General features: G+C 50.4%; 6 protein-coding genes across 6 annotated transcripts; 1 reads left to right on the top strand and 5 right to left on the bottom strand.

The window, feature by feature from the left end:
• Positions 1–131: 131 nt before the first annotated feature.
• Positions 132–4,751, bottom strand: PtA15_1A832 (uncharacterized protein; the record flags this gene model as incomplete). The annotated part of the gene is made up of 5 exons (XM_053165900.1): positions 132–239; positions 387–516; positions 588–918; positions 988–2,924; positions 3,034–4,751. The coding sequence occupies 5 exons, from the start codon at positions 4,749–4,751 to the stop codon at positions 132–134; spliced, it is 4,224 nt and encodes a 1,407-aa protein (XP_053017045.1).
• Positions 4,752–5,495: 744 nt separating this feature from the next.
• Positions 5,496–6,928, bottom strand: PtA15_1A831 (uncharacterized protein; the record flags this gene model as incomplete). Its single annotated transcript, XM_053165899.1, has 9 exons — positions 5,496–5,612; positions 5,700–5,757; positions 5,836–5,873; positions 5,971–6,067; positions 6,158–6,318; positions 6,393–6,450; positions 6,526–6,557; positions 6,660–6,744; positions 6,819–6,928. The coding sequence occupies 9 exons, from the start codon at positions 6,926–6,928 to the stop codon at positions 5,496–5,498; spliced, it is 756 nt and encodes a 251-aa protein (XP_053017044.1).
• Positions 6,929–8,329: 1,401 nt separating this feature from the next.
• Positions 8,330–9,559, bottom strand: PtA15_1A830 (uncharacterized protein; the record flags this gene model as incomplete). Its single annotated transcript, XM_053165898.1, has 1 exon — positions 8,330–9,559. One exon carries the CDS (start codon positions 9,557–9,559, stop codon positions 8,330–8,332), a length of 1,230 nt encoding a protein of 409 aa, XP_053017043.1.
• Positions 9,560–12,905: 3,346 nt separating this feature from the next.
• PtA15_1A829 (uncharacterized protein) lies at positions 12,906–14,187 on the top strand (the record flags this gene model as incomplete). Its single annotated transcript, XM_053165896.1, has 3 exons — positions 12,906–13,040; positions 13,114–13,491; positions 13,573–14,187. 3 exons carry the CDS (start codon positions 12,906–12,908, stop codon positions 14,185–14,187), a joined length of 1,128 nt encoding a protein of 375 aa, XP_053017042.1.
• An 810-nt stretch (positions 14,188–14,997) lies between these two features.
• PtA15_1A828 (uncharacterized protein) lies at positions 14,998–16,741 on the bottom strand (the record flags this gene model as incomplete). The annotated part of the gene is made up of 4 exons (XM_053165895.1): positions 14,998–15,233; positions 15,309–15,432; positions 15,510–16,253; positions 16,340–16,741. The coding sequence occupies 4 exons, from the start codon at positions 16,739–16,741 to the stop codon at positions 14,998–15,000; spliced, it is 1,506 nt and encodes a 501-aa protein (XP_053017041.1).
• A 425-nt stretch (positions 16,742–17,166) lies between these two features.
• PtA15_1A827 (uncharacterized protein) lies at positions 17,167–18,912 on the bottom strand (the record flags this gene model as incomplete). The annotated part of the gene is made up of 1 exon (XM_053165894.1): positions 17,167–18,912. The coding sequence occupies one exon, from the start codon at positions 18,910–18,912 to the stop codon at positions 17,167–17,169; it is 1,746 nt and encodes a 581-aa protein (XP_053017040.1).
• Positions 18,913–21,671: the final 2,759 nt, after the last annotated feature.

The raw sequence follows: 21,671 nt of genomic DNA, 5'->3' as shown, positions 1-21,671 counted from the left end.
AGAGAGAGAAGAAAACGTTTATAGGTTATGTGAGAGAGGGAGAAAGAGCCACAAAAAGGGGGAGAGGGTGAGCTGGAGATGGCGGTTGATTGGGGTTGCAGACGGAGAGGAAAAAAAGGAGGGGGGAGAATTCAAGCGTCGGTTTCCTCGACCTCAGGCAAGCTATCCAGCGCGGTTTTCTGTGCATGAAGAGAGACAGCGTCGAGCTGATTGACGATATTTGAGGTGGACAGTGGTTGCTGGCCGAGGTCGAAAGTGGAGGCGGACGAGGAGGAAGAGGGGTGGATGGGGTTGGAGGTAGAGGTGTTGAACTCCTCGTTGTCCTCGTTCATCTCCATCAAACACGCCGCCAAATCCTTCATCCAAGGATGGTTCAACAAGTCCACCGTCGTCGGCCGGGTCACCGGGTCGAGCGTCAACGACTTGCGGATAAAGTCGATCCCTAGCTCCGATAACTCTTGCGGATCCGGCAACGGTGGATGTTTGGTGGCGATACCGATGTGAAACATGATCGCCCTAAAAAAATTCAAAATGATTGATGGGTATTGCGATCTGCAATCAATTACCATCAAGACGAAATCACGCACCATTCGTTATCCAGATTACTCCACGGTCTTTTCCCGGTCACGCATTCCAGTACGACGCATCCCAAGCTCCAGATATCCATAGCCCCGGGTCTGCCGAACTCCTCGCCCTTGATGACCTCAGGACTCATATACATGGGCGTGCCGGTCAAGCTGTTCATCTGGACGCCGGTGATCGACGTGTTGTTGTCGCCCCCGCCCACTCCGCCCTTGCCAATCCACGAACTGTTCCGTCTCGATCGCTTCGAGGCTAGCGTTCGTGACTCTTTCGCTAAGATCTTCGCCGCGCCAAAGTCGACATACTTCAACTTGCCTTCCTTATCTAACAAGATATCTGCAAATCATTCCGATGGTTTGGTTAGCATATACGTAGATAATGAAGAGAGCGGCTGGTCGGACTGACTGTCAGGTTTGATGTCGCGATGAACGACATTATTGGAGTGAAGATAATTTAAACCTTCTAATAATTGATGGGCGTACATCTGACAGATAAGTTCTTCTTCGACCTTTCCGTTTTCGAGGAGAGCGGCGAGGGTACCACCCTCACAAAACTCTTGGAAGATATACACCTTATCTCGATGGACTTCGATGCCGAAATATTCGACGATGTTAGGGTGTCTGAGGAGGGACATGATATTCATTTCGTCTCTGATCTGGTCGACGAGTTTAGGAGCGGTGGTGATATCCTGCAGTCTGATCTCTTTGACGGCCATGACGTCGCCGGTGTCGAGGTTGACGGCAAGATAGACGGAGCCGAAGGTGCCACCGCCGACGTATCTTCCCTGTTGCCAGCGGATGGAGATGTTGGAAGAGGAGGAGGCGAGGAACAGGAGGCCGCGGTTGTCGCTGGCATTGTGGTCGAGCTCCTGGCCAGCGAGGCCGAGCGAGGCGAGCTTCTCGTGCCGTGCCGCATCGAGCGCCTCCAATGGGCCCTTCCAACGCTCGCGTCGCTCGCTCAGACTCGACAGGGCCGAGTCGATCCCTTCTCGGTTCTTCGCCGTCCGACCCTCCCCCGCAACCATCGACCAATCACGACCCTTCATGTGCGCCATCTTGTTGTCCAGCCGCCACTTCATCTCCTGGCGCTGGGCATCCAGCCGTTCCTTCTGCTGCTTGGCCTCCGCCTTGCTCCGGGCCCCAAGCACGTCGAAATGGGAGATCAGGAGTGACATACAACTGGCCACCTTTGACCTCAATCGAACGAACTCTTCGTCACTCAGCTCTAAAATCATATCATCCTTCGTCTTCTCCATCACAAACTCCAGCGCATTCACGGCCGCCCTGAAGGTCTTCAGGTCGTCCGTCTTACAATCGTCAGAGACGAACGAGATCCACTTGATCCCGAACTGGATCAACAGAGCCGTGTACCGTTCTCGGATTGCTTTCTCCATATACCGCATACTTCGTTCGGAAAGTTCGGCGGCGAAGTTGAAGTAGGCTGACAGGAGCGGCTCTGAGCCTGGGGCTTTCTTGACGGCAAGGATGATCCGATCGACGCTTTTGATGACCGTCTCGCTCATCCGGTAGCTCGCCCGTTTGATCTTCTTAATCTCCCGGTTCACGCGGAAGAGATGGGCCTTCTGGTCGACGACCGTCAGTGCCCGAAAGGCGGGGAAGGTGCCAAGGAAGGCTGACTTGGCTAGATAGAGGTGTTGGCCGGGTCCATCGGCAACCAGCCTGACTCGATGGTCACGAACGTCGAGCTCGACCTTGGGCAGATCGATGTTCATCACTTGTCCGGTCCACATGAATGGGTCACGAGGGGAGAGGATGAGGATGTAATGGGGATAGTTGACCTTCCCATTCGAGTGTGCCCCGTGGATCGAGGCCGTCTCGTCGTTTGCTGGATTGCCCGTTGGTGTGAAGTGCTCAGGCTGGAATCCATCGGTTTGTGGAAGATCGGGGGTCTTACTGTTTCGTGTCAGTGGCGGTTCGTAGTCCGGCTGGGTGTGGATATGGAAACATTTGGAGAGCAGGGCGGAGACGATGTCGGGACGTTGGGAGAGCGAGGGAGAGCCGACGAGATAGATCCCATCGCGCTCGAAGTTGCCGGTGTAGATTAAGAAGTGGTTGGTTTCGTTGAGGCCACCGACGAAGAAGCTGAGATCGATCGAGAATTTCTCGAGTGCATACTCGGCCGAGTTTTCGAACCGGCTAAGGATAGTCCGACTGAACCGGAGGACCTTCCGATGCCGCTGACGAAGGGAGGACAGAATGAGCTCGTTCCACCTCACTAATTCTGGAACGTTAACCTTCCGTGCGCTCAATCGTCGCTCAGCAATGTCTAGATTGGTGTCAAAGAAATGATGAACCCGTGACATCAGCCGATGAGTGAGTGTGCTGAAATGATTGATTATTTGTGAGGTGTAAAAATAAAAAATTAATCTCAAGAGAAGCTCTTTCGGGGATGAGTTGAAAACAGAGATGAGCGTGAAGATCCCTCACTGACCTGTAATGTTCACCCAACAGTACATCGCCCCCTTCGATCTCAGCCACTGCAGATTTGAGAAAACTCCATTCGCCTTCGACGACCTCAGTATCTTTGGAGTCTAAGGTTTTATTACTGCCGGTTAGGATATGAGTGTTCAACAGCCTGAAAAAAAACTTCAAGGCGTTCGTCAGCGTCTCGTCAAAAGCTTGGCGTTCGGCCTCAGGTAAACACATGTCCCAATTCGTCTCAGCCTTCATGATTTCCATCCAGAACTTTTTGACGGCAGTGGCATGAGTCAAGCTCGTCCGGAAATCATCGGTCAGCTGTTGGAGTAGGACCGGCGGGAGTTCTGAGAGATCACTTCGTAAGAGCTTCACGTTTTGGAGCCGAATCCTCAGCACTTCTTGCATCAGAGAGGGCGCAAAGTTGGCGAGGACTAAGAGGTCGTCTCGATAGGATGGTAATCTGAAGGTCTCGAAGGAGGTTAGGAATTTGATCATGGTCTCCTTGGCCTTGATGATCAACCGATTCAGATTATCGAAGGTGTTTTGTGCAAAGAGCCGATTGACTGATCCTTCCTGCAAGATTCTTTCGACAAACGTCGAAGGTTCCAAGAGTTGTTTGGATGGTTTCGAATTAGCTGGGCCGGTGTTGTTTGGCTGGGAGTTGGGTGGGGATGGGGCCTGTGGATCGGAGTCGATCGGAGGTGATGATGATGAGGCTTGGTTAGCTGGATCGAGTGAGGATGAGGTTGGCGATGACTGTGGTAGGTTGGGATGGATGACATCGAGCTTGTCTGCACGCATGAATTTCTGTAGGATTCCGATCTGGACTCTGAGCCCCCGTACGTTGTTATCCCATGAGCGCAGAGTTTCGAGCTTCGAGACGATCTCAGGTTCTTTCCAGGCTGGGCGTTCCCTTCCGAGGGATTTGTTTGAAGGATAGAGGGTCTCGCACCAATCGACTCTGAGGAGCAGGGACTGGACCCGTTGGATGGCCTCATCCTTTGGGATTCTGGAGGATACCCTGAACTTGCGGACGTCCTCGAGGACCTGGTCCATCTGCAGCCGGGCATCCTCTAGATAGCGTTGCTCGTCGGCCATGGATCGGCAGCGCAGGTAGGCACGGAGTCCGACCCAGATGTCGGACATCCTCGAGGCGTCCTGCTGGCGCATGCTGGTATCCTTAGCTCCGGAGACTTCGGAGATCCTCGTCTTCTCCGTCCTGAGCACCTCGCCGGTCAGGACGTTGGTGAGCATATCCTGCCATTCGAAGCGTTCCTTCTCCTCGGGTCTCAGCTCGGCGGGATGGTGATGGGCGGGGATGGAGGGCGAATGCTGTGGGTTGAAGTCGCTGATATAGCTCTCGTCATCGTGGAACCTTCTCGCAGAGATGTCGTATGCGGTCACGCCCTTGAGCTCCTTGAATGGGGGGATGCGTTTCTTGGTTGGGTTTTGGCTGCGACCAGGGGTCATCGGTTGATGAGAGGTGGATGGATGATGAGGACCAGGATGGTAGGCATCGCCAAGAAAGGCTGGATGATGGAAACCTTCTACTTGCCAATACTGGTACGCCCATTTCGAGTCTCCATGTGTATCATCGCCATCCTCGCCCTCGAACTCGTCGACATCGCTCCGGCTGTCCGCGTCGTCCTCCAAGCCGAACAAGCCGCTGTAGCTTGAGCCGGCGGCTTCCTCGGAGTTCGGCAGATTCTGGTTGGCCGCTGATGCGGACATGGGGCTGGGCTGGCTGGGATAGGGTAGTCCGAGAAGAGAGACCAGAGAGGTTGCTGGGAGAAGTCGATGAGATAACGCCGAGCGGGGGGCGCGTGAAGTTGGGGGGGAGTTAGCTTGCACAGCAACCTCACTCACTTCCAAGCTCACATGGCACTGCGCACAAGTCCCACCACTTCTGGCTGGCCCTATATAACACAATTGAAAATGCAATCGGAACAGATCCAGTTACTACGGCGTACCAAAGAATCGAAAGAGAGACTGGACATGGCACAGATGCTCTGCATTGATCTTGCAAATTTTGCCTGCTTGTCTTTGGCATGCCATTCCAGCTGGGGGATAATTCCTGATCTGAATTGATTATCAGACATTTTGGAAGGGCGCCACTGCTCCAGTGTCCCAGTCCAAAGCTCCCCAAGACACTCAACATATCAACAACCACCTTCTCTATGATCTTTCTTTCTTTTTTTTCTCCTCCGTATACCTATATTGGTGGATGAATCAGATGCAATCTCAATCTCGCCAAATTGGATTCAAACTCAAAGATTGGCTGATTGTCTTCATCCTCAAATATCGGCAGGCTGGTTAGACTTTTTTTATCATAAATTATATATCAAGTGTCCAATTTTTAGAAACCACTGAGTGCACTTCTGTGCGAATCAATAGGTCAAGAGTGTGTGTTTAGAAGGGCCGTAGGAGCAAAAGACTGATCAAATAAAGCTATATCAATTGTTATAAGCTTTAAACTTAGTAGCAAACTTGTTTCTTGGGGTCTTCCAGGCCACAGGGAATGCTGCTCCTAGTCTTCAAAAACACTCGGCCGTTGTCTCCTTGAGCTCCTTCCTTCAAGCTAACCACGCCAGACTAATCCAGAGATTACGATGTCAACAAGGTTCCCTACTGGCTTCACACCCGACTGATCAAAAGTAACAGTTGGAAAAGTTGGCTCACTTTGCCGTTGCACCGGTCAAGCAACTTGTCGAATTTGGGACGAACACTCCATCCGGTTCTGGAAGGTTATTATTCAATTTTTAAAGAGTGGGGTCAGGAATCGCAGACAGATAAGCTTGATGGGCTGCAGACTGACGCGGTAATGTTGGATCCATCGGACGTGGAAATCGATACCTATTGGCATAGAGCACGGTCAATCTAGTGCATCTGATCCAAAGGATTCGCGCTGAAGGCGTAAGAGATGGGTGGAATGGAAATCAAATAGACTCACAGTGCATGATTTGTAGGTCTTCGTAATTTTCGAGGACATCAGTTTGCCATCATTGATGAATTCGCCCTCGCCGCCGAGATAGAAAGACTCGTAGGCCCTAAAGCAGTGCGAAAACCACGTCTGTTCAGCTGGGCTATTCGAGCGGGCCTATGCACCCAAACTGGGCTCCACAGATCTAATGGCATACTTCACACAATCTTCCTTCTTGGTGTCGGGGGCATTGGTGTTCAGTCCACAGACTTCCTTGCGGAACGGGAAATCCGACTCGTACACCGCGTACTGCTTAATGCCGCGGTTGCCGATGTTTAAAAATACTGCCTCGTTGGCTGGGAGGTTGCCCCCTCCGGTCTATATGTACATATACAAATACCCTCATCAGTCCCTGCTTTGTAGACGAAATCAGACATCCTGGCATTGCTTACCCCTGGTTTGCATTGGTCGAGAATTTGTTCAAAGCCGCTTTCGATTTGCTTCTTGGTGCTGTCATCATCAAATAATGTTTACATTAGATCCACTGTGACTTAGCAAGGTGCCGACAAGACATAGTCTACGTACACGTGAGCGCCCTTGGGATTGACGACGATGATCTGCTCATTGGTCAATTAAGGTCAATTATATCAGATATTAGATCGGTCACGAAACACTTCGGGCTCAGCGGGAGGCCTGAGTTACAAATGACGTGGGCATACAGAGCAGTTTCCGTTAATATACCCGAAGGATTTAGATGCGGAGCCAAGGATATTGCCGTCGCGGTAGACTATTTGAGATATTGCGCTACGGGAATGGAGTGCATCGTTCGAAAACTTGGTGAGTACATAGAGACTGGCGGGAGGAAACGCGACGCGGACCTCTTGCATTCCTTCCTGTGGACAGTAGTGTCCGGGTAACAGTCTATGGCTAAAGAGCTGCGAGCTAGCAGGCCGAGCACAGCCAAAGAAACAAACCCGTTGGCCAACATCGGTACTTGTGGCGTGCGCTAAGGATGGTTAGAGTTGGAAAGTCAGAGGTGAAGTTTCCGAAAGATTTACGGGGCGAGGTGGCTACCGCAGGCAGGGCTAGAATGTGAACCTTTTTATGGATGCAGTCCCCAAAGCCCGACGACGCAGGTCTCCGCGGCGGATATGCATCAAATATGTAAGATCTGTACAATCCGAAGTGGGGTGACTTGCCGTTGAGATCTGTGAGCCTCCCGGAAGCTCCCAGAAGTAATCTAGAGCCCAAAAAGCTAGACTTCCCTGCAAAAATATTTTTTGTTGTTTTGGGACTAACCCAGCATCTGCGGCCCAGATTGCACGAAAGTCCCCCAGATTTCTTGTTCCTCCGGTCAATGTACATAAATACATGGGCTGTTATACATGCAGCGTAGCCCAAATGCCACCAGCTGCCACCATGCACCAGTGTTCATGGATGCCACAGTGACATACTGTATAGCCAAGCGGTCGGCGGGCGGCGCGCGCTGTTTCACCACGTTGGACAGATGCGCACCATGCTAAAATTACATAGGAAAACCTCAACTTTGTTCGGAAGTAGGAAGAGGGAACGAAGGGATCATAAAGGGTGAAGCTCGGTTGATATAAATTAAATTAGGGTGTAACAGCTGTGCTACGCGCTTTTTTCTGTATCTCCAAAAATAGATGGCAGGATGCCAGAAGTACACAGATTATTTTGGATATTCAAAATTCTCCTGCAACCAGGAATCAAAAGTGCATCTTTGTATTCTTGGCACTGGGATTATGTGGCTTTAAATCCATGAAGCAGGTGAATTTGAAAGCTCAAAACAGCTGCACTGAAAATAGCGCCCAAATGACACTGCTTCATAGTTTCAAAGGACTACCACTTCAATAAAGAAAGTTGAAAAAAAGCGTTTTTGATTTGTGGATGTGGGAGGATCCAGAATATCCAAAAAATATTTCTGTACTTATGACATCTTGCCATCTGTTTTTGGAGATACAGAAAAACGCGTGTAGCACAGCTGTTACACCCTTTATTATGGGACGCATCATGAGGAGATCAGGCCTGGTTTTTGCCACTGTGAGTGGGGCTAATGGAGTGGAGCGCCTAAGTGTATGTCATATATGTATGTGTGTGTGTATGATGCAGTGACAAGAAAAACCCTAGAGAGAATAAGCAAGGAGGAAGGAAATAGAGAGACGGAAAGCCGAAGAGAGCCCTAAAAGAAGAAAGCGGACAGCTGGGGGTTACATGTGTGGAAGGCGGGGGATAAGTGTGGTAGACAAGAAGGAGATCTTGGGGGGAAAGGAGTACATGGATATGATGAGGACTAGCTCGCGGTGGGAGAGACGTGCGGGCCGATCGCCGTTTTGGGTTTTGTGGGAGGATGGATGTGAGGAGAGCGGGGTCAATCGTATCTTGTGACGTCTCTGAGTCTGGCCGCCTTGACGAGGGGCCGTTTCCAGCTACGAGGGGGACGATGGTCGTCAGCGGGGTCGGGGAGGTGGCGCTGGCGGGGGTCGTTCGCGGAGGAGGGGGCGGGGAGGGCGGGGAGGGGCTGGTCTTCGAGACGGAGGCCGAGGTTGAGGGTGTGGGAGGGGAGACAGTGGGGCGAGGATTTGGGGAGGCTTTGGTATTGGGGCTGGGCCGGATAGTGGTGGAGGGCGGGGGAGAGCGGGTAGGAGGGGGTGGTCGAGGGCCCGCTTAGAGGGCGATGGTGCAGAGTGGAGGCGGGCTCGTCGTCGCTGACCCAGTCCGAATCCGACTCGGCAGTCGCCCGTCGTCCTCGTTGGGGCGGCTGCCGAGAACGACGGGGGTCGATGGATAGGGAGCTCGGACTGTGGACGGGCGAGCGGTGCTGTTGCTGTTGGGTGGTCCGTTCTTGGATGACTTTCTGGGTCATGGCGCGGATGCCGAAGCGCTTGACTTGGTCTACGCCGGCCGTCCGGGCCTGTTGCTTGGCGGCCTCGTTGTGCGCCTGGCTGAGGGTGCCGAGCCAGTGGCGCAGGAAGCCGGGCTGGCGGATGAACGAGAACATCCCGCGCCGCTCTCTCCCCGTGGTGGGTGTGTCGTTGGTTGAGGAGGAGGCCTCTGTGGCGTGGGATCTGAGATGGGCCTCGGCCATGTCCCGCTCGCCGCAGGCTCGGTTGCTCGACCGGGGACTGAGGACGTCCAGCTCGATCGACCGGCCCGGGTCCTCCTCCTGCCGCGACGAGGATGGGAATCGGCGCAGGATGGTCGATGCCCGCGAGGCGCCGGTTGCTGAGCCGAGTCTCGAGGAGGGGGATCTGACCAGGTTGATTGATTGGGCAGACGAGTCGTGATGATGGTGGAGAGTGGGGCTGAAGGCAGAGGTGGATGCAAGGTCGCGGGAGGATTGGGTGAGGTTGGAGATCAGGTTGAACATCTTGGATCGTTTCCGCTGCCGTTTCTCTTCCCTGCGTCGCTTCTTGTCTTCTCGTCGTTCGATATCCTGCACCTCGCCCGACCACATCCCAGCGCCTACCCACCACCAGAAGCCAGCCCAGGACTGCCAGAGGAGGACGGTGTTGACTAGCCAGGGCAGCCACTTGAGCCGGTCCTCGCGGACCTCGATGAAGTTGGCAGCGGTGCCTACGAGGGCGAGGCTGATGGACATGGCCCCGAAGCCGAAGGTGCCGCCCTCGAACTCCCAGGCCCGCTTGCGGTTGACCACGTATCCCCAGATCAGCAGGCCGAAGGTGTAGAGCAGCGAGAGCGTGGATGTGGCTGTGTTCCGGATCGCATCCCCCAGGTCTTGGTAGTTCGGATCAGAGAGGAAATGGGTGAAGAAGAGGACGGAGGCAAAGACGCAGAGTGGGCCGAGGAAGGCCAGGATGAGTCTTCGCTCTAGAGTTGATGGGAAGAGAAGGGTCAAGAATTGGATGTGAGTAGCCTGTGGGGGGCAGCAAAACGCAAAACGCAAAAAAAAAAAAAAGATAAATAAATAGAAATATGGAGGAGTATTTCAGGGTTGTATGTGCTGGGTAAGGAGAAGAAGAAGAAGAGGAAGAAAGGAGGGATGGCTTACAGAGCGAAAAGATCAAGAGAATGGGGCACTCACATGAGCCAGGAAGGTGACGGCGCCCTGCATGATGTACCAGCCAGCGAGGGGGACGAGGTTCCAGTCGGTCATGGGCATGGTGACTTCGATGTAGTCGAACATGAAGGGCCAGTAGCGGGAGCGGTTGAAGAGGTGGATGTTGGTGAGGATGACGAGGATGATGGTTGAGAGATGGGTGAGGATGACGGCGGCAAAGAGCAGGATGAAGTTGCATGGGGCGAGCGGGTAGTGGTACTTTGCGGTGAAGAGCAGGTGGAGCAGCAGGACGGTGAGCAGGGTGAGGACGATTCCGAGGATGAGCAGCTGGGTGGGCATCGAGTAGGTGTACGCGGGCTGGTACTCGAGCAGCGGGTTCGCCGAGGATGCGGTGGCCATGAGGCTCGGCTGGAAAGCGATGCGGTTGTCAGTCGTTCGTTTTCCTCGGAAGTTGGATGGAAAAGTGCTTACCACTTCCAGGGTGAGTTAAGACTAGGAAGTTGGCTGGAGTGGAGACCTCCCTCAGAAGAGTATCAGCCCACCGAAACAGACCCCGGGGGGGCAGGAACTCACAGCTGAAAAATTTCTACATATTGTATTTTTACAAATGCTTGGACAAATGGGTTTTTTTTTAATCCTTTGTGCACCGGTTATGCACTTACCAAGCAAAGGAGACACCGGTATTATCCCAGTTTCTGACTCTTTTTTTTTCTCTCTGGCATTCCTTACGTTCCCACCTCTCGGTGAGCTAGTTCTGAACTCCGAAGATCCGAAACGTAATGGATCTGCAGGATTTACACAGCCCAGCTCTCTCGATATCTGGGAAATTCAGCCCCTGCCTCCTACAGGGTCCAGCCACGGCCATCACATCCAACTTTCCCCCCACATTGCCTCGTCCTTTCCCGATCACACCAATTGCACCACCGCTCACCAAGTTTCCGGCCCTGGGTCATTTCGAGCCCATCCATCAAAGTTACTTTTCCTCATCGTTTTCCGCCCCCCGTTTTGCAGCTGAGCTAACTTGAATGAATGGCCTTTATGTCTAGGAAGGATGGTCTTTGTTTGTTATTCTCCAGCGATCAAGGTTGCAGCAATTCGCATGGTTATCCAAGGTCACTCGGCCGACTTCATTTGCAACGCTCTTGGAGAGTTGATTTCAAGACAATCATTCAGCCGCTGGTTGGAATTGTTCCAGCAGACCCGCTGTGTCATTAGGAATCCGACCGATTATGAACGACTAGGTCGGCCGGGCCTCCTCACGAGTGAAGATATCCAATTCATGATTAAGCTGGTTGAAGACGAACCGAGCCTCTTCTTGGACGAGATACGCGAGCGTTTGTATGATTATCACGATGAGGCACCGCTTCTCTCTATCGAGGCAATTCACCAAAATCTTGTTTTGAAGCTTTCTATAACCCTCAAGAAGCCAAGTACGGTCAACATACGCAAATGCATTGTTGCAAAATGTCTATACATTGAGCATATGCGATTTGTTCCCGCCGAATTCTTGGTTTTCTCGGGTGGGTCTTATATACTTTCCACTTAATCAAGTGGTGCAATTCCAGGGAAGACAAACAAAAAGGGTGACACATGGGGCTCTCCTCTCCTTAAACGAAACAGCTATATGCGATCGTGATTTGCTGCGTACCTTTGCCCGCTCACCCAAAGGCACTCCCTCGGCTCAATACATTGTCAACCAAAATCCCGAGCGCATTAGTGTGTTACCTGCGATTAGTATCTCCGGTGTGATTGCGTTGGCCCTCACCAATAACACATTCAACGCTAAAAAGTGGGAAGATTTCCTGGAGTGGGACTTGGTACGTACTCGCCTGTCAGAGCTCCCCAGATATCCAATGGATCATCACTAATCTAACTGTTTCTTGGGCTCTGGCTGACGCTAGATTCCTCGGATGAATCCGTATCCGGGCCCCAACTCCATTCTTGTTTGCGACAACGCCAAGATCCACAAGGGGAGTCGAGTGGAACAAATTTGCATAGACGCTGGCATCATGATCAAGTATCTCCCAACCTATACCCCAGAGCTCAATCCAATTGAGCTCTGCTTCTCAGCCCTCAAGTACAGACTTTGCCGCTCAAAGATACTGATGGATAGTTTAGATCCGGAGTGGGATATTCGCCTGACTGTTGAATCTGTGATAACCCCTGAGTTGTGCTACAATCATTTCAGGCATTGTGGGTACTCGGTGCCTGAGGAAGAAGACTAATAATCCTAAAGATGCACTGCTTGGGTTGTTCCCTTGTATTTCTTTCCTATTTTCCCGCTGCGGTTGAATTAAATAAATCTATACACGGTGCACCTTTATCATTTTTCGGACTTCCAACCAACCATCGGTGAGAAGTCAACGTGTTTTGGGTGTGCTCATGTGTCAGCGGTTGCCGCCCCCTCCCCGCCTTAGAGAGAGACAGAGTCCAATGGGGACCTGCCAAATCTACCGCCGGGAGTGGTTTGCACCTGGCTCTGCAGATTATCCCACTCCCAACGCTTAACAAATGGGTTAAGCTTTTGGGCAGGGGTATCGGTATCAAATCAACAATGTGGCCCACTGAATTTGTGGGCCATCACGGGATGACTACACCGTGGGCAGTTCTAACCAACAAGCACACAATCTTAATCTGCGCAGCACATACGATTGACATGACAGTCGTCACCTGACACTTGGGCATTCATTGAGATGCCCAAGGCCAATTCCCTGACCCACGGCGGCTAGTAACCGGGCGAGTCGAGTCGCCCTATGATCCGAGTGTGAGGTTGGGGCAAATGTTACTTCTTTGCCTCCGTTTGGAATATTTATTTATAGTGTGAGGTTGGATACAACACCTACTAGCCAGCCTGATCTGATCCGTTATCCACCAATCAATCAGTAGCACACCAACAAATAACTCATCAATCTCCTCTCAAAGCATCATGTACCCCAGCCATCCAGATTACATCCTCTGTGAAGAAACCCAAAATGCCGATGCCAATTCCGACACCACTTTCCCTAGCCGTATGGTACCTATTGACATTCGCTGTCTTTTGTTCTTGAGGAATGAGATCCCGGTTCGTCCACTAAATAATAAGCCCCTTATTTAGCGGACCAGATTTTAATATTTGCTGCCTTCCATTCTTGAAGGATGAGCACCCAGCCGGTCCACAGGATATTGATACCGCTCTCGAGTGGACCAAAGTTTCTTCCAAGGCGTGGACTTTACCCTGGTCAGCTCATATCCAATCGATGCACTGGAAGGAATTCCACGATGGTGCTTTGGCTTTTTCATCTCAAAAGTGCTTGGCTCTCCTCCCTGCTATGCAAAAGGCAAACCAAGGAAAGGAGATCAGCTGGTTTGGGTCAATTTCCGGCCACCCAAAGTACGGACCCCCACACGGATTTCTGCTCCAAGGCCACCTGGACTTTTTGGGCTTTGGTGCGGCAGCTTACAAGGCATACCCCGCGGATGTCAAGTTTCGTTTGATTATGAAGGACCCGCGCGAGGAACCATCTGTTTTGAAGGTGAGCTAGCTATCTCTTGATCGATGAGATCTTTGCCAATCAAGAATACTAACAATTTCAATGTTTAACCTACAATGGTAGTATGCATGGACTTTGTTGGAAGATGCCCACAACATTGTCATCACCGGCGGCCCAAGAATCTTGCTGACCGAAACCTATAAGAGGTGCCTTGCCTCTGTGGCCAATTCCCGGGATAGTTGGGACATGGACGAGTTGGCGAGCACCAATAACGAGTCAAATGATCCCAGCAAAGGACATGTTGCCAAGCATCCACAAAACTATGTGCACACCCCCACCGACAATAGTAGCGACATCGAATTCGTTGACCTTCCAAAACGCCTCTTTCTTCCCGAGGAAAATCCCGCTCCCAATCATCTCGAGGAGGAAACCAATTTGAAATGCCCCGTCAAAAACCTCAGAGTCCCGATGGGTCCCGTGCGCCGTTCCGTGGAACAAATCAACATGGAGACTTACCTGTGGGTTGCCCACATTGATGCGAAGGACACAGAAACTCGCGAAATCCTCAAGAAACATCATATCACGCACTGGACGTTCTTCCGGAGCTCTGACGAGGACGATCTGATGGCTCTTGGTTTCTCCATCGGCGCCGCACGCTCACTCTGGGAAGGCGTGCCCAGATTAGAGGAGTATGTTGATGACATGGAGCGTAACCAAGCGCTTAGTCTTGGAAAATAGTTAATTACTACTCGTAGTGGCTCGGTCTACACCTATTACATTAGTATTTAAATTCGCGACATACTGTTGATCAAGCGCCTTCTGGCTGTCGTCTCTGTCCCATTGCTGTAGCGTCCACCAACCCTCCGGTTCTCTCAGCTGTTTAGGTTCTCGGTTATACAGTTTGTGTCCTGTCTTGGTCTTAGTTTAGTGGCCTGTTTGTTCTCCTTGGGGTTAGACCAGTGGCCTGTTTGTTTCTCTCTTCTGTCTCTCTGTGTGCGCAATCAATCGCCGCCAATTCTGAGTTGAGTGGAATTGCCACTCGACTCGACTAGAAGCAAGATTACAAATCTTGCGTCTTGATTTGTATTCCGAAATGGGTGCGGCGGTTGATCTGGTCTCCAGAAGCCAACCCGTAGAGTCAGGGACTCAAGCCAATAATCCTGCTCCCGGCAGGTTTCTGTCACCATCGTCTTCGACCAGGAAATTGATGTCTCAAACGACTTTGACCAGGAAGTCTCCACCGTCTTGTAAAAAGACTAGACTAAATGCAGCACAAGCTCAGTGGCCCCAGCAATTGAGATCAGCGACGAAGCAAGCAATGTCCCGAAGCAGGCTATTTCAAGCTCGTCCCCTGTTGCACGCTCTCAAGCTGATGAGGTTCAGTCTGAAGTCGCATTGTGTCACGCGCAAGCAAGCGAGTTACACATGCAAGAAAACATGGAAAGAAAACATGGAAATAAAATAAATATGAGGCAGGGGCGCACAGAGCCCACGCAGGGGAGTGAGATGGGAAAGAAAAAGACAAAAGTAAGACGTTGTATCAGATCTTCATTCTTCTTGTGCTTCTTGGCGGGCGAGGTGCCTTTCGAACTTTCCCACATTATCAGCAAGCTCAGTAACTACCCCAATAGTCAATCCGAGTCCTCGTAGTTCCGCTCGATCCAAGTTTGATGACCTGAACGGCTTATAGTTTATCATGTCGTTCTCGACAAGGATATCTATCACCTTGGACGCCTCCCGCAAACCGATTAACTCGACATATTCACGAATCCCAGCGTTGGGGCCTGGTCAAGGACCGTCAGAGCTAACCGGAGCCTGTGACTTATTCTGGTGGTGTGATGAACTGCAGCACCCGCCACAGTTTGGTTGTGATCCGCCGATTGCTTGAGCCTTTGCTTTTGATGAGATTCGTTTGGCCAAGACTGATTCATAGCGTAAAACTTTGGGTGGAGATTGGAGGGAAACACCTCTCTTGGATTGTATCTGAGACAAATAAATGAGCGCAAGAATGAGGATGAGTTTGGCCCATCGATCAAAGCAGACATCAACATGTGGCTTACCAACAATTTTGCCCATATCTGTGCATTTCCGTGGGTCAAGGGAATGAATAAAGAGGGATCGGCGGGGTTGACGTAGACGGGAAGTCCTCGGTCGTAATGGGTGTTTGCTGGGTGCGTTGCGTACAGCTTCCGCACCATCAGTTTCACGGCATCTGAATCCGTCTTGTTGTCATCATCAAGCAGATCCTCAACCTCATCATCATTGTCATCCTCCAGATTGCGCTTGCCCGACTTCAGGTCCTCAGCACGCTTCGCTTCCTTTGCCTCGATCACCATCCTCTTCGCCTCGGTACGTATGGCCTCTTTAGCTAGGACCTGAGCATTGTGTGCTTGTTTGGCTTCGGCGTTCGGGTTCTTCATTTTGAGGGATAGAGTTGTTGCATCACTCTTGTTTTCGACAAGAGCCTCGATCCACTTATTGTAAGCCTCCTCATTATTAACAAGGAATGGCTTGCCCTTTGCAAAACCAGCCACCCAAGGGATGGAGACAGCCCAGGTGACCGCAGGCTTTTCACTTTTCCAAGATTCGATGACAAGCCGACCGGTGTTTACCTCGACGGCTTTGCATTCAGCCAAGAGTTGAGTGACAAAGTCGGCATAGCTGGTTGCCTGGTCTGCTGGGCTAGCCGTGATCGGAATGTCGAAAGATCGTTCAGAGCTGATTGGCACCCATATTTTTTTCCCTTTCAAAGCTTGGTCCAAAACGTAGAATTTGAAAGTGGTCTCGCAAATGACAATCTGAATCTATAATGTCAGCAGGATGGCATGCATATTGTATAACATCAGATATAACCCCTCAATCAAGCTCGAAATAAAAATCAGAGGCCAACCTCGTCTCTATTTTCCTTGTGGTCACTGGCCACGGAGCCGTCGTTTGCGTTGTCTGAGTTATTAATGGATTTGCCGGATACTTTTCGTTTCTTCCTGACTCCGGCGGATTTCTTGATGGGAGTTTTCTTCTTAGTAGCCGCGGGATGGTCAGTAATCACTTGCGTATAGGTGGGGAGAGAATCATTGACTGCAGCATCGCCGCCCAGGAGAGGGTCAATTGACTGATCCATATTCGTGGCTGTCATGATTGGTGTTGATTGTTTGGAACCGATCGAATTGGGTTGAGCTGGAGAGGGGTGAGGAGGCAAACGGGCCGAGAATGGTGTTGAATAACAATACCGATATTGGTGTGAGCCGGCATGGAAGGATGCGGGCGGATGGGGCAATGCCAAATGGGCCATGGTCGTGGGGCCTCATGTGATCGTGTGGTATTTGATGGGCTTTGATTGTGGTGTGAAAATCCGCACAAGTCAATTCAAGCTTGTTATTTGTCTTGAAAATCCGCAGGAGTCAGATCCTGCATGATGGGAAATCCCATGCAGGCCGATGATCTTACATTGGGAGACAAAACTTCGGTCCAAAACTGGCTTGTATGATATTTTCATGGAAACAAAATTTCCAAAAAATTGCAGATCCGTCCAAGCATTTGTAAAAAGACAATAGGATTGTATTATACGCAGACGGAGTAGCCAACATAGGAACAAGTTTAATGTCAGGAGGACAAGAGCTTAACACATAATCTGAAGAACCCGGCGGCCAAGAACCCTTCCAAGTATATAAGAAAAACACTCATATAAAAAGAAGAAAAAGTTGATTGCGTGAGGAATCAGAGATGCTCTCCTACAACGATCTTGTGGGCTTGATTCGTCAAACCTTCGATTCCGTAGAAGAAGAGGTTGTTGAAGAACTTCTTCAGATACTTGTGCAGTTTGTCTTCAGACTGATTTTTGAAGTCCAGCCAAAGCTGCGGGTGTTCCGCTTCCACCCAGATTTCGAGCAAGTGCCAGGCCAATGTGACTGCAGCCTCTCCCACTCTGCGTCCGCCGATGCTGCCTGTGACTGCACGCTTCTCCCTCCATATCTCTCGGACTGCTCTGAATGCCCGTGGGTTGGCGAGGTAGCTTTTGAATTCTCGGAGCAGGTTCAGAGCCTTGGCCATCTCCTCGCGATAGCCCTGCATCCTCTCCTCTTCTGAGCCGGGCTTTCTGCTCGACGTGGCGGGCAGGACGCTAATGAGGATCTCAACATAAACAAAGAACAGTGGGATCACAACGGGATGGCCCGAGAAATAGCTGCTATGATCATCCCAGCTCTGCAGATCAAGTCTTGCTGCTTGTTTCCAATATTTGTGCCAGGTATCCACAACAGTCGCGAATTTCGCAATCTTGGGCGTCATCATATCAGCTGACACCTTTAAATGATGCTTTTGTGTCAGAATACTAAGAGCCATTCCTTCAAGCTGCTCTTCTTGCAATAAATCACCGTTGATAAGAGCTTTCGGGAGTTGATTCAGTTTTCTGATTAGTTGTGCTATGTCAATCGACTGCATCCAAGGTGGGGGATTCTGGAGCTCATCATCAACCGTGAAAATATACATGTCAATCTTCAATCTTCCAAGATTGGCTGTTGGGCTTTCTCCAGAAAGAATTATCTGGCGATCCTTTGGGCTTTTGCCTTCTTCGGCCGGTATGTTTCCACGATGTCTTGATCCTGTTCTTTGCAAATTGCTTACGACTTTTACTGGTGTATTTTTCGACAATTCAAAGTGTTGTGATGTTGGGAATTCGACTGGAATGCCATGAGGTGGGTTGACGTTGGCGAAGGAATGGTATGGAAAACTTCTGGTGAATTGGGGAGATATTTGTTCAAAGGATGCACTTTTTTCAAACGGCGCATTGTTTCTCAGATTGAATGTATTTCGGACTGCCTGCCTTTCTGACTGGGGTAATAAAGAGACAATGGGATGAGCAGCTGAAGAGGTTTCGGGGTCTTTCCCGACCATAGACAGCAAGTCTTGAGTTGTGCTAGAAACCCTTTCAGGTCGGAGGGGCTCCATTCTTGATTGAGTCAACGCATTTTCCGAGGATTTGAGGAACCAGCCATCGGGGTTTGATTCTGATTCAGCGCCTGGTCTTGTCGCCACAGTTCTATCCAAATTCCCCCATCCAGCCATTGGTGGCCTGGTTCTTTTTCCCAGCTGAATGTTGCTGGCCATCAGACCCCTGGAATGAGAATTAGCCAGTGACAAATCCAAGAAGCCATGTGAGTGATCTCGGAGTGAAGCTCCGACGGGGTCTTCGGGAAAGTGCACTTTGATTTCCTCGTTGATTTTGAGGGGTTTTCCACGTCCACTTGATCCGCCAAGAGACATGAGATCGTATTCTTGTGGCTTGATGTATCCATCAGCTGCGTGTTTGGGATGTGTGGGATCATCGTTTGAATTCAATTTCAGGGACAAATCAGTCGAGGGATCCAAAAGTCTTCCGACAGGATACTCGAGCTGATCAGTTGCCCTGGTAGTCGGAGCAATGATGGCCGCAAAACCAAGAAAGAAAAAGTGGATCCATTGCATGGCTGCCAGTGCCGAGCTTGCTAGTTTCAACCACACAATTGTCCAGTTGTGCTGGTGGATAGTGGGTGAGGCAAAATGAAAATTGAGAGTGATCCAAATACCTGAAGCCTCCAGTTGATGCTCACTTGGAGCGAGGACAATTTGCTCACCCCAAATATGTATGTATAGGAATTGTTATTTCGCCGTCTCCAACAGGTTTGTTGGTCATTCTGTTTCATCTGCCCGACCTTAATAGTTTACATTTGGAACATGTCTGGCAAGTTAAACGCTCCCACATAAGGGGTCGCTCGGCCCGCGACGACCGGCATCTCAAGTGACCCTACAAGACTCGAGATAAATATGCACTTCCGAAATATGAATTGTTCGTACGTGCCTGATATGTTTCTCAAGTTTTTTTCTCCGTTGATCGTCATGCAAGTCTCATCTTGTGCATTCCGTATGAAACAATAAGGGCCTGTACCATAGCCCGCGGATTCCAAGGATCTGGGATTCTGAACTTTCTGTGAAATCCAAGCAACCCAGAATCCGGACACCAGGAAAAAAAAGTAGTCACTTGATGGCAAGTGACATGACACAGCTTTGTTTTCAGCTCCAACACTGCTCCAATGCTGCTCCTCTCCACCAGCACATCTGGGGCTCACATGATAGGTGTCAGGATCAAAGCACTCAATGTGAAAAAACCAGATGATGCTCAGCTTTTGCCCTGGCCCAGCTGATGCTCAGCTTTTACCCTGGCTCAGCTGATGCTCAGTTTTTCCCCTGGCCCAGCTGATGCTCAGCTTTGGAACTGGTCACCTGATGATCATCTTTGGCCCTGGCACAGCTGATGCTCAGCCTTGGCTGTGGCTCAGCTGATGCTCATCTTTGGCCCTATCCTAGCTGATTTTCAGCTCTGATCCTGTCCAAGCTGATTCCCATCTTTTTCCCTGGCCTGGATCAGCTGATACTCAGCAAGCTGAGCATCAGCTGGCCAGCTGGCCCAGGACTGGGCCAAAGCTGAGCATCAGCTGTGACAGGACTAGGAGAAGGCTGAGCAAGGACTGGTACAAAGCTGAGCATCAGCTGCGCCAGGACTAGTACAAAACTGAGCATCACCTGGGCAAGGACCTGTCAAAAGGCTTTATTCCAATTCTGAGAGTGAGCTGTGTGAAAAAGCTGAGTATGAGCTGGGCAGAAAAGCTGAGTATGAGCTGGGTACCAAAGCTGAGTATCAGCTGGACAGAACTGAGGATCAGTTGGGCTCATCAAAAACTGAACAGGACCTCCTTGTTAAATTTTGGAGGTTGAGGAGATGGTTGGGAGGTTGGGGTAGATATTGGATAGATATTGGATAGATGGTGGGTCGCTGGCTGGAGCTGGTGTAATGTCACTTGTCATCAACTGACTATTTTATTTTCCTGGTGGGAGTACCATAGCGCCTATTTGACATCCTCATAATCCAAGGAAAATGGACTGTTTTCCTCAGATTGGAAAAATAGGTCGGACCTATTTTTTTCACCTTGGATTACACCTTCCCCTCCCCCGCACCGTCAAAAGATACACTCATCACATCCTTGTATTGCCTCCCCTACAAATGACAGTGAGTACCGGCCATCAAGAGCAGCTCAAAGCCAGTCATCAGGGGGTTTCAAAGTTGGCCAAGTGCGACTTGCATGCACTTTTTCAAGTCAGTGTTCAAGTTTATTCTTGAACACCCAGTTGCAAAATTTCATGCAGGTCACATTGTACTAGCCCCCTAAGCCTTCTTGAATGCCCTTTTGCAAGTTGGTCATCACTAACAGCCTTGAACACAAACTTGCAAAATTGCATGCAAGTTGCAACAACGGTGGGTAGTTACGGTACGGTTATTGGTAACGTACCAATATTGTAACGGTTTTTCTCTCGTTACCGTTACCGTTAGATGTAACGGAAGTGCATTACAATATCACACACCCAGGATGTTTGAAATTTGACATCTGTTACGATATCTGCCCACATGGGGGGCAGATATTGGACTGAATATGATCCAGAGGGGGCCATTTGCCCCTCTTTATCTTGTTAACCGGTGGTTAACGCGTTACGCTACTAGTAATGCAAGTAACACACCAAAAAAATCAGGCCCGTCACAATACGGGCCTGGGGTTACAACTGGTCGTTACTATTAGCGCTAACGCCTGAGCGCAGTAACGGCAAGTGTTACGCTACGCAGATAACGGCGGTTATTGTAGCGTATTGTAACTACCCACCGCTGGTTGCAATTGGCCAACTTTGAATCCCCTTATCAAATGGAGTGTATATAACCCTCCACCAATGGCTGGTCAGTAGGTTCTTCACTTGCAATGGCCGGCGGGGACTTTGAGAGGAGTACACTCCCTCCTTGATGCCCGGTCCGTACCAGCCATCAATAGTCACTTGCCCAATTCTCAATGACCAGCTCGTTCCGGTCATTGAGAGGAGTATGTACTTCCCAAGATGACCGGAACGAGCCGGTCATCAAGAGGAAGATGTACTGATCAAGATGACCGGTTTGTTCCGGTCATCAAGGAAGTATGCACTCCTCCCAATGACCGGAAAGAACCAGTCATCTAGAGATAGATATGATGACCGGTTTGTTCCGGTCATCTTGAGGAGCATCTATTCGAGCAGACAAGTTACATCTGGGAAACTGGGTACAGTGGAAATCTTGATTTACACTGTATCTTAAACAACATAATCTCCAGGACTTGCTCGATAAGAAATGGGTTGTAGACGAGAAGAACAGCAAATCAATCCAGAAAAAG

The sequence above is a fragment of the Puccinia triticina genome, chromosome 1A (assembly GCF_026914185.1).
Source record: "Puccinia triticina chromosome 1A, complete sequence".
Taxonomy (NCBI): domain Eukaryota; kingdom Fungi; phylum Basidiomycota; class Pucciniomycetes; order Pucciniales; family Pucciniaceae; genus Puccinia; species Puccinia triticina.
The sequence above is the reverse complement of the archived record's forward strand: the minus strand, read 5'-3'. Positions and strand labels throughout refer to the sequence as shown.